The sequence below is a fragment of the Epinephelus moara genome, chromosome 17 (assembly GCF_006386435.1).
Source record: "Epinephelus moara isolate mb chromosome 17, YSFRI_EMoa_1.0, whole genome shotgun sequence".
In the NCBI taxonomy this organism is placed as follows: domain Eukaryota; kingdom Metazoa; phylum Chordata; class Actinopteri; order Perciformes; family Serranidae; genus Epinephelus; species Epinephelus moara.
Genome location: NC_065522.1, coordinates 33,443,636 through 33,455,616, shown reverse-complemented (window position 1 = coordinate 33,455,616; position 11,981 = coordinate 33,443,636). Strand labels below are relative to the sequence as shown.

Below are 11,981 nucleotides of genomic sequence, written 5' to 3'. Positions count from 1 at the left end.
TTTTCCCCGTTAAAGGGGTTTTTTTGGGGAGTTTTTCCTGATCAGCTGTGAGGGTCATAAGGACAGAGGGATGTCGTATGCTGTAAAGCCCTGTGAGGCAAATTGTGATTTGTGATATTGGGCTTTATAAATAAAATTGATTGATTGATGATTGATTGATTGATATGGCAAAAAAATTGACAAAAACATCATAGTATAGTATGTCGTACAACGTCATAATTTAGGATGATGCAAAAACTTTAAAAAGTCATCGTATAGTATGTCGAAAAATGGAAAAAACTTCATTGTATAGTCTGTTGAAAAAAATGAAAAAACGTCATAGTATAGTATGTCGTAAAACGTCATAATTTAGTACGATGCAAAAACTGAAAAAAGTTATAGCATAGTACGTCAAAAAAACTTCTATAAACCTCATAGTATAGTAGTGTCGAAAAAACTTTCAAAAACGCCATAGTATAGTATGTTGAAAAAAATGAGAAAAACGTCGTAGTATACTATGTCGAAAAACTTTCAAAATCATCATAGTATAGTAGTGTCGAAAAAACTTTCAAAAACGTCATAGTATAGTATGTCGTAAAACGTCATAATTTAGTTTGATGCAAAAACTGAAGTCGTATAGTATGTCGAAAAAACTGAAAAAAGTTATATTATAGTATGTTGAAAAACGTCATGGTATAGTAGGTCGAAAAAATTGTGAAAAGTCATCCTTTAATATTTATAAAAAACTTTATTTATATAGCACCTTTAATACAAGATATGCAGCACAATATTATTTACAATAAGGGCATTGCTTTACAGGAAAATAGACAAAACAGACATAGACAAACAAGGCAATTCAATATAAAAGAACATTTATAGACACTATTAAGGATTAACTGATTTAACAATTTCCATGTGATAGTGGTGGCATTTTGAAGATTTCATCTTGTAACACCTTCTAGGCCTTCAGACGTCATTAACAATCAGAGCCTATAAAACCCAACAGGCGCAGATTCACCAGCAGACATTTCATTTCATTTCATTTCTTCATAAAAAATATCATAAAATCAATGAAGTCATAAAATCATGACACTAAAACATCATAAAATTGTAAAACCATAAATCATAAAATCAAGTAAGATACAAAGTTTTGAGAGAGTTGCAGCAGTGAGAAGCATAAAAAGAGTTTCAGAACTGTATCAGAAAAGTCAGAGGTAGTTAAATGCTAAAGTGAACAGATGTTTTTGGCTTTCTGTTAAAGAAAACCCTTTGCAAGCCATATTCCGTGATATGTAAAGGGAGTGTGTTCCATGGAGGCGTAATAGGCAAAGGCTGCATCCCCGATCTTCTTCCAGCTTTTCCTGGGTCGACATTATGTTGAAAAAACTGAAGAAAAAAAAACGTCATAGTATAGTATGTCAAAATAACTGTCAAAAGCATAGTGTGTCGAAAAACATCAGAGTATGTGGAAAAAACTGTCACATGGAGCATAGGATAGTATGTTGAAAAACGTCATAGTATAGTATGTCGCAAAAATGTAATTGTATAGTATGTCAAAACACGTCATAGTATCATATGTCAAAAAACGTCATAGTATAGTATGTCGAAAAGCGTCATAGTATAGTATGTCGAAAAAAACCTCTCAAAAACGTCAGAATAGTATGTCGAAAAACGTCATAGTAGAGTATGACGAAAAAACTTTCAAAACAACATAGTATAGTATGTCGAAAAAAACCTCTCAAAAACGTCAGAATAGTATGTCGAAAAACGTCATAGCAACATAGTATAGTATGTCGAAAAAACTTTCAAAAACGTCATAGTATCGTATGTCGAAATAAATGTAATAGTATAGTATGTTGTAAAACGTCCTATTTTTATATGACGCAAAAACTGAAAAAAAAGTCATAGTATAGTATGTCGAAAAAACTTTCAAAAACGTCATAGTATCGTATGTCAAAACACGTCATAGTATCGTATGTCAAAAAACGTCATAGTATGGTATGTCCAAAAACGTCATAGTATAGTATGTCGAAAAGCGTCATAGGATGGTATGTCCAAAAACGTCATAGTATAGTATGTCAAAAAACGTCATAGTATAGTATGTCGAAAAAAACCTCTCAAAAACGTCACAGAATAGTATGTCGAAAAACGTCATAGTAGAGTATGTCGAAAAAACTTTCAAAACAACATAGTATAGTATGTCGAAAAAACTTTCAAAAACGTCATAGTATCGTATGTCGAAATAAATGTGATAGTATAGTATGTTGTAAAACGTCCTATTTTTATATGACGCAAAAACTGAAAAACAAAGTCATAGTATAGTATGTCGAAAAAGCTTTCAAAAACGTCGTAGTATAGTATGTCAAAAAACGTCATAGTATAGTATGTCGAAAACGTCATAGTATAGTATGTCGAAAAATGTTTCAAAAACGTCATAGTATAGCATGTCGAAACAACGGACAAAAAAGTCAGTATAGTATGTCGAAAAAACTGTCAAACGTCATAGTATAGTATGTTGAAACAACGGACAAAAACGTCACAGTATAGTATGACGCAAAAACTGTCAAAAACGTCATAGTATAGCATGTTGAAACAACGGACAAAAAAGTCATAGTATAGTATGTCGAAAAAACTGTCAAACATCATAGTATAGCATGTCGAAACAATGGACAAAAAAGTCATAGTATAGTATGACGCAAAAACTGTCAAAAACGTCATAGTATAGTATGTAGAAAAACGTTTAAAAAACGTCATAGTATAGCATGTCGAAAAATGTCATAGTATAGTATGATGCAAAAACTGTCAAAAACGTCATAGTATAGTATGTCGAAACAACGGACAAAAAACGTCATAGTATAGTATGACGCAAAAACTGTCAAAAACGTCATAGTATAATATGTAGAAAAATGTTTAAAAAACGTCATAGTATAGCATGTCGAAAAAGGTCATAGTATAGTATGATGCAAAAACTGTCAAAAACGTCATAGTATAGTATGTCGAAACAACGGACAAAAAACGTCATAGTATAATATGTCGAAACAACAGACAACAAAGTCATAGTATCGAATGTCATGAAAAATGTCTGTGAAAAGTCAAACTAAAGTATGGTAATAAAAAGTCAAGTCTGACAAAAATCATAGTATTTTATGTCTCGAAAAATCAAAAATGTCCAAAGTCAGCATATTTAAATGTAGAACTGAATTCTGACTCTGATTCTGAATCTTTTGGTGTTGTTGCTTGTGAAGATGGAGATACAATCCGTAATAAACATTTTCAAATATCAGATGTCTCAGTTTATTCATACTCAGATGTTTTTGTCCATCATGTAGGTCCACGCCCAGTATCAGCAGTTCACCATCCAATCAGAGACCTCCAACTTCGTGCTGGCGGTCGATGGTTACAGTGGCACTGCTGGCAACGGTTTCCTGGAGGGATCCACAGAACTGTTTGGTGAAAACCGCACGATGACCATTCACAACGGCATGATGTTCAGCACCTACGACAGAGACAATGACAACTGGTGAGTGTCCTGTTGTGGGAGACAGCCACAGGATTAGAATAGCACACTATACAAAGAGACACACTCACCTTTCTCTGTCCCTGTGTCCATGAACCAGGCTCCCCGGGGATCCTTCCAAACAGTGCGCCAGGGAGGACGGAGGGGGCTGGTGGTACAACCGCTGCCACTCAGCCAATCCCAACGGCCGTTACTACATAGGCGGAGCCTACACGCACCAAATGGCCAAGCACGGCACAGACGACGGCGTGGTGTGGATGAACTGGAAGGGGAGCTGGTATTCCCTGAAGGCCATCAGCATGAAGATCAGGCCGTTCTTTGCCTCCAGATAATCGTGCCGCATCGCGTCGACACATGACACGTACAGGAAACTGCCAAAATAAAAGACTCCAGAGTGTGGTGTGTCTGTGTAACATTCAACTGGTACTCAAGTGTGTCCTTTATTTTAGCAGTAGCTGTTATGTTGATGGACACACACTCACGTTCACACACAACTGAAACCAGGAGTGTGCTGAAAACGACCAGTAATAAATGAACATGCAGCATTAAGCTTAGAAATAAAGTGAAATAATAACCTGTCAGATAAAAAGATGAAGAGAAACATGGTTGTTGTTGTGAGTGAATGTGCTGTGAGCTGTCCTCTCTCGTTATGTGTGACGTCTTCAGTGTGCACTAGGACGAGTTGCTGTCAACTGTCCTCCGCTACTCAATAAACACATTGAGCAACATATTCTCTGCCTGCTCTGGTTCTTATTTCACTGCACGCTCACAAAATGTACTCACCACCATCATTCCTTTACACCCCAGCTGGACAGGAAACTGAATCCCTCCTGCTCCGGCTTGTCAAAATAAAACACATCATGGAGGAAAATGCAAAGATGCACATTTGGTTTCAAGACGAGAACTCAACACAAGTATAATAAGAGTGAGCAGAGGAAACAAAATGGTGCACAAGTGTCTTTTATTATCTGATGTGTGAACATACGAACCACAGGATGAGTTACATATTTACAGAAATGACTGTACAGTGTACTGAAAGGAACTGTGTCTGTGTCCGTGGAGACGGAGACATAAATAATGTGACAGAGGAAAAAAGAGGAGTGTGTTCTCCATGCATTGATATTAAATGTGTCTAATTTGTGAACAGAGGTGATGAGAGCATTGCCAACTTGCAGAACCAGAACATTCTGTGCTAAATACATGCTGACAGTCATGCAGTATAGTAATGTGACGTTTGCAAACAAGCCGAGTCTTTGAACCAGCTCTTTAGAGTGAACGAGCCAGTTCCTAATTTCTTTGATTTTTGCTTTAATTGACTCTGTATCCATTCATTTCAGATCATTTGATCGGGAACAAGTGGAGAGAGACTAGTTTGTTTATAAAGGCCGTTGCTATGGCTACTCCAAACTTTACATCTGCGGAGTCTATTCTGGGTCCACGTTACAATATCCAGACTACGTGATGCCATAAATCACCAATGTGATTCACACCCCCCCACCACACACACACACAAACACAGAAACCCCCCCCCAAAAAAACGAACAAACGAACCGCATCTTTGAACCGGCTCTTCAAAGTGAACGAGAAATCCCATCACTAATACAGTCAATGGCGGTCAGTAAGACTCAAGTTTGGAGCAGCAGCCTGGAGTCTGACATGTAAGCGAAGCAACTTACAGCTGAGGAGACGGACAACAACAAAATACATTTTAGCCACCTAAAAAAAAATCAATATCAGTTGAAGTGTACATAACCTCAAGAATATTCTAACAGCGTCACCTTTCCACCACACAGCCTGTCCCCACAGGGCAGCCATCACAGCTCCAGTTTCCCATCTACGCTCTCGTCAAAGACACCAGACTCCATTTAGAAAAAAGCTGCTGGTCGACTGCTGCCTCCATCAGTTAGTGTGTTTGTGTTACTGTGTTATAAAGGGTTACTTCAGATTCATCAACGTAGGCTCAGCACCAGAAGTGACCCGCAATTATCTCCAAGTCAAATCTGGACACCACGTTCGTCTGTTTTATCCAGTATGGTGAAGGCATGACCTGCCATACCCTCCCTCTGACTGGTTAGCACTTGCTGCCTTTGTTGGTTTTACTGGTCAGGTTTAGGCAAGAGGAATGAGATTGGTGAAGGTGCGGACACACCAAACCGACATCAAAGAAATAGCGGCGACGAAAGCCAACTGTTGCGTCGTCTACGTCGCCTCACGTCGCCCTGTGTCAGCTGCATTTGAACACACTNTGAAGCCTCCTGGTTCAAGCTGACAAACCTGTGACTCAGCAGGAAACCTTGGTCAGGTCAGATCAGAGTTGAGTCACTTGTGCTGTCCGCACTGATCGATGCTGTTTGTTGTTCTCGGTGTGTCGTTGCTGTGTTCACAAACACATCGCCCACTCAGATCAGTCACTGCAGGACTTACCGGCATTAATGCAGAATGTTTTCTCAAAGCAAACAGTGACAAACACACTCATATCAGTGACAGAGATGTGGGACTGCTAGTTGTACATGAATCAACACATGTGCAGGAGATACTGGAATATGAAGTGTGGCCTGTGACTGCAAGATCAAACACTCAAAAACAGAAGCAGGAAACAATGAATAAGCAAAAAGAAAGAAAAATAAAACTATAGAAAATACAGCAAAACATTTTAAAAAACTTTAATAGAACAAACACTTTTTAAAACATAATAATAAAATATATATTGAAAAAACAAATCAAATAGAAATAATATAGAAAAGCATTTTAAAAATACATTTTGAAAAATCAAAAAACAAGTTAAAAAAATAGAAATATATTTAAAAATATAAATTTTATAAATATTAACAAATATAGAAAAGGAATTTAAAAAATAGCTAGAATAAAAAAATAAAGAAATAAAAAATATGGTAAAATTATAACTGAAGAACATTTTTAAAAATGGATAGAAAAATTAAAGAAAATATTTTTATAAGTAGAAAAAATATAGAAAAATGTAAATGTGGAAAGAGTAAAAAATTTTAAAATAAAAATATTTTTACAAAAGGATGTAAAAAATATAGAATAAAAAACATTGCTGTTTTTAAAAAAAGGATAAATATAAAAAAGAAATATATGAATAAATAAAGAAACTTGTTAATAAGAATAAAAGTATTATAAAATATAAGGAAAATGTACGAAAATTAATAGAAAAAAATATATATAACAAAAACTGTACAGAAATGGACAGAAAAAAATATAATATAAAATATTAAATATCTATCATCCTACTTCTCTACACTGTTATTATCATGAACACAAGTCAGACACAAGATATAAAGTCATTTTGTCTTGTGGGGAAGAAAAACATCAAAACATACACAGAAGTCATTTTTATGGAACAAACTAACCTTCTGAGGATCTCTGGACCCGAGACAGTCGGTCAGCACTGATGGATGTCATGAGCTGAAGAGTGGAGAGGAGAATGCAGCAGCAGCGCCACCTGCTGGAACCATCACTGTTCACAGCTGCACAATGTGGAGTGTAAAACACTGCGACAGAGAGCAGGGTTACATCTTCTTTGCTCCCACAGGCAGCTCGCACGTGTCAGACACATTTAACACTTTTTAAAACCTTTCCCAGATCATTTTTGAAACTACATTTAAAACCGATTTTTGAACAAATGATATTTTTCTCATTGAAACATTGCATAAAGAACGCATGAACTTAAGAACTTAACCTTCAACACTGTATTGTCCACAATGTGGTTTTCACCAATGGCTGTTTTTGCCTTCGTGCCATCCATTTCGACGTACCAGCGAGAAGCTAGCCTTCATCACTGTGGGATCAGTGACGCCCTGTTATCTGGCTGAATGTGAATTTAGGGGTCAAAGTTTTTAGGCTTTCACATTAAAAAAAAAATCCGACCATCTGATGAGGCTTGATAATATTAGCTGATTAAAGTGATTAATTACATATTTAACTGCCAACTGACTTAATAATCAATTAGCGGGTCTGAGTAATTAAAAAAAGTCAAAATTCTCTGATTCCAACTTATTAGATGTGATTATTTTCTGCTTTCTTTCCTCCTCTGTGACAGTGAAGTGAAAATATTTGGGGTTCTGGGAAACACTGGAAACATTTTCCACCATTTTCTTACATCTACAGACCAAACAACTAACCGATTAATCAAGAAAATAACACTCAACTGATAAATCGGAAATATATTTTTTTTATTGCAGTCCTAGATTTAGATCTTAAAAATACCGCACAACCCGATTTCTCCATGAAAATAAATTTAAATTTTGTTCTTACCGGCTGCCGCCTGAGTTAACTTTATTTTTACCCGTGCCCATATTCATAAGTTTATATAAAAGTTTTTTTAACTCGTTACACAACTGTTAAGCCGCAGCTTCATCAGGCAAAGATTCCGTCTTCATGCATGTCTGGACAAACGTACTGTTAACGTGCACAAGAGAGCGCAGTGTTATAAATAAGCAGAAATAAAAACAGTGATTGTGTTTATTGGAAAAGGCCCTCTCCAAACCAAGTTACAAAGCGCTGGTGAAAAGAAACAGAAACACCCACTCTTCACTTCCACTGTGATCTATCAAACCTGCCTCCGTGGAGCCCTTTCACTCCAGCTCTGCAGGATCAACCGCCTCCAGCAGCTCCTCCAGAACAACCTGGTTCTGTCCGATGTCCTCAAACTGGGTCAACAGTTCCCTCTGGATGGTTGGGATGGTCTTATACTCTGCCGACGGCTCCGGGCCGATGTCTACAGGCTGCAGCTTGACGTGTGGGACGTCTTCAGGAGGCGTAGCGGACTTCTTTGTCTGCTTGTCCATCTGCTCCATGTCAGCTTGAAGCGACTGATAGCCGAGATGATCGACGCTGAACGGTGACACCGACCGGCAGGACCCAGAGCAGGCTCGCAGCTTCATGTCAATGTCCACCTGGTGACACAAGACAACATACATATCAGTATTCCCCTAAAGAGGACATGTGGCAGACTCATATTGTTATAAGATATTCAATATGTGTGGTATCAAACATTAAGTTTGATTTGATTAGGGATGCATGATATTCTCATATTAGCAAACAGTTGTTTTTTCCACATCCAGCAGTTACAGAGCAGAATGATATTTCATCAGGAGTCTTTGTGTTTGTGTCACCTGATGAACGTCAGTCCAATATTCTCTCTGTTAGCTCCTTTTCTGGTCTCCACCACCCCCTGAAGGAAATATCTGTCTCTACAGCACATACATTCTCCACTATGTTCACCAGCTGGTTGGTACCTGTGTCTGTCTGCTAACTGTGTCCGTTAGCTGTCAGGTAGTGCAGCAGTGAGACGAAACAAAAACAGCACAGTTGCCATAAAACCAAAACGATGAGCTGAAACGCTCCGTATAACAATCTCTCGTCACATCTCACCTCTGTTCGATACAGGTCCTCCAGTTGTTTCAGGACGTTGCCGCGGAGCTCCTCTAGTTGTAGCGACAGCTGGGATGACCGTTTCCGTAGCAACGTAAGGTTCCTGGTCAATCCATCGGCGTTTTCCACGAACTTCAGCTCTGACACTGGAGACAAACACAGTGTTAGTCAACCGCCATTACTTCAATCATCCTGTCTGTATTTAGTCCAGAACACAAAAACAAACAGTCTCACTGTATCTGTTGACGATGACTCTCCGGTTGTAGTTGTAGATGCGTGTCGTCACCGTCATGGACTTCTCAGACATGTCTTCGTACATCTTTGCTGTCTTACACACCATCCTCAGTCTCCTCTCCACCTTGCTCTCCAGTTGCAAGATCAGACCCTGGAGTCTGCAGCCAGAGAGGCATTTAGAAACCTTTGAAGAAGAGCACGAGGGTTTACTGCTGTATCTGAGAGCGTTCAGTGGGTTAGGAGAACAATGTCAGGCTTGAGAGCGTTCAGTGGGTTAGGAGAACAATGTCAGGCTTGGCGACGGTGACTTTGTGCTAAACGTCGGCCGCATTAGAAGTTGATCCTGCAACCTTCAGGGCTGAGAAGTGAAGCCTACACTGAAGTGCCAAAAACATGTTTCATGAGGTCACACTAACCTTTGACCTTCGACCACCAAAATCAAATCAGTTCATAGTTGAGTCCAAGCGAATGTTTGGGCCACATTTTAACAAATTCCCTCAAGACGATCTGAGATATAGCATTCCCAAGAACGGGACCGAATCAAGGTCACAGACACCTCTGACCACCAAAATCAGGTTATCGCTGAGTCCAAGTGGACGTTTGTGCCAAATTCGATGAAATTCCCGTGAAGCCTTCCTGAGATATCGCAGTCTCAAGAGTGAGACGAATGTGAGGCCACTCTGACCTTGACCTTTGAACACCAAAATACAATAAGTTCATCGTTAAGACCATGTGGATGTTTGAGCCAAATTTGGACAAATTCCCTCAAGGTGTTCTTGAGATATTGTGTTCTCGAGAATGAGACACGGAGACCTCTGACCTCCAAAATCAGTTCATCGCCCAGTCTGAGTGGACGTTTGTGCCAAATTTGATGAATTTTCCTTGAGGCCTTCATGATATATTGTGGTCACGAGAATGAGACAAATGTGAGGTCACACTGACCTCTAACCTTTAACCACCAAAATCGAATCAGGTCATCATTAGGTCCAGTGGAGGTTAGTGCCAAATTTCAAGACATTCTGTCAGGGTGTTCCTGGGATATCATGGTCACGAGAATGGGACAGATGGACAACCCCAAAACATAATGCCTCAGACCACAGCTATCATTGGCGTGGAGGCATGAAATCATGGTCTCTATAGCTGATTTCCCCGTACCTGACAACCAGGAGAGTGAATTTATAGCTCATCCATTAAAATGTTCTTAAAGTTGTGTACATTAAGGGCGTGGCTGCTTTGAGTGACAGGTGGGTGACATCCATTGACAAGTCGCGACCATAGCGACAATGCTGGTTAGGGAACGTAACCATGGCGTAATGCCTCAATCAGCATTTGATTGTAATAAAAGAGCCTCTAAGGAACTGGATGAGTCATTTTCTTTTGGCAAGTACATTTGGATTAAATGGTTTTGAGCCTGGTTTCTGCGAGCAAAAATTAGCATTGGTATTATCCAGTGCTAACCAAGCTAGCAGCTAGTGTTAGGGTTAGCTCTACCCTCTTGTCCAAAAATGGTCACTTTTGGCTTCATAAATCTACGATGGCGACGACCAGAATTCCAAATCGCAGGCTTTAAAACCAGAGAGTAGAGTTTTCTGACTCTTACCTTGAACTAAAATATCCAGAAGCAAAGTTGTCTACACAAACTGAGCTCTGTACTCAAGTCAAAAGTGATGCATTGAGTTTTATCTAAGAGGGAAGCCTGACGTGAGTTAATTCATTAATTTACTGTTGTGGTGTGAAAATGCTCCTTCACATATTCTGAAATTACATTTTTACAAAACAGGTATAGATCCGACTGTGTGCAACGCTGTTATAAATAAGTGTTACAGAGAGGAGTTCATGTTTGTGTTCGTGTGTTTCTCACCCAGTCATCGTCTGAACACAGGGTGACGCCTGACGTCCCTCGACAGTGTTGCTTCATGTATGTCTGGGACTGACTGTAGGACTGTCGGCCATCTTGATTCTGCTGCTTCAGCCTTATACAAACTGCAGAAAAACAAACAAACAAACAAACAAACAAAACGCACTGTGGTTAGTTCACCTCCAACTGAGCTCCCAGTCAGACACGACGTCACAGATAAAAGGTGTTGTAAGAGGACAAAGATCCATCGTGAGGATTTCTAACACGGCAAATTGAATCCAACATGAATGCAAGTTTGAAGGTCAGGGCTAAAAAATCTTTGATGGTTTCCTCAAATTAAAATATGACTGTCTTCTACTTGTGATTTTTATTTTATGTCATTCCTCAGAGGAATAGTCACTGTAATCAAGAATAATGAACCTCCATGAATTCAAAGCTGGACCCTCAGGTGGAGCAAAGTTAAGTGCTCATACGTGTACACGATGGATATTTACACAGCGTACAAACTGACTGAAAATATAAATTGTAGGTGACCATTTGTTGTAGTGTGTTTGAAAATATGACAGATATTTAGATTGAATTATGTGTCTCACATTATAACAGAACTACAACATTCAATCAGACAACAAACCAAACAGGAAGCTGCGGTGGAATTATTTTTATTGTTTGCTCCCAGATGCATCCACATCCTCAAACACAACGTGGGTGCATTTTAAAACTTAAACGCATCTCAAACTAAGGAGTTGATTATTGATTTTAGCCATAACAGAGACACAGCTAAAGAAAGCATTGTTCACAAGTGTCACCTCTCACAAATATTTAGGCACCTAACACTGCAGAGAATTCACCTTCTATAAACTAAGGTCCTTTTTCCATCAGTCCCGTCATCCTCTGCTGTTTCTATCAGTCTTTACTGTGCTGTCATTTATCTGCAGGTTTCACAGCCTCACAGTGACAGACAGAAACAGCACCGTTAAAATCTGCTCTCAGATCACAGCA

At 38.9% G+C, this 11,981-nt stretch overlaps 3 protein-coding genes across 3 annotated transcripts in view; 2 read left to right on the top strand and 1 right to left on the bottom strand.

The window, feature by feature from the left end:
• fgb (fibrinogen beta chain) overlaps positions 1 to 4,226 on the top strand; it is a 17,947-nt gene extending 13,721 nt beyond the window's left edge. Inside the window, exons 12-13 of the mRNA XM_050066399.1 lie at positions 3,309 to 3,499; positions 3,597 to 4,226. Of these exons, the coding sequence (XP_049922356.1) occupies positions 3,309 to 3,499; positions 3,597 to 3,828 (423 nt within the window). The 3' untranslated portion in view covers positions 3,829 to 4,226. The remainder of the gene's footprint in view (positions 1 to 3,308; positions 3,500 to 3,596) is intronic.
• The window catches only part of rnf175 (ring finger protein 175), a 394,559-nt gene that overhangs the window by 82,773 nt on the left and 299,805 nt on the right, over positions 1 to 11,981 (top strand). The window lies entirely within an intron of this gene.
• LOC126403695 (fibrinogen alpha chain) lies at positions 7,961 to 11,975 on the bottom strand. The gene is made up of 4 exons (XM_050066407.1): positions 10,986 to 11,975; positions 9,125 to 9,308; positions 8,891 to 9,036; positions 7,961 to 8,412 (listed from the first exon to the last, which is right to left on the bottom strand). Exons 1-4 carry the CDS (start codon positions 11,040 to 11,042, stop codon positions 8,092 to 8,094), a joined length of 708 nt encoding a protein of 235 aa, XP_049922364.1. The 5' UTR covers positions 11,043 to 11,975; the 3' UTR covers positions 7,961 to 8,091.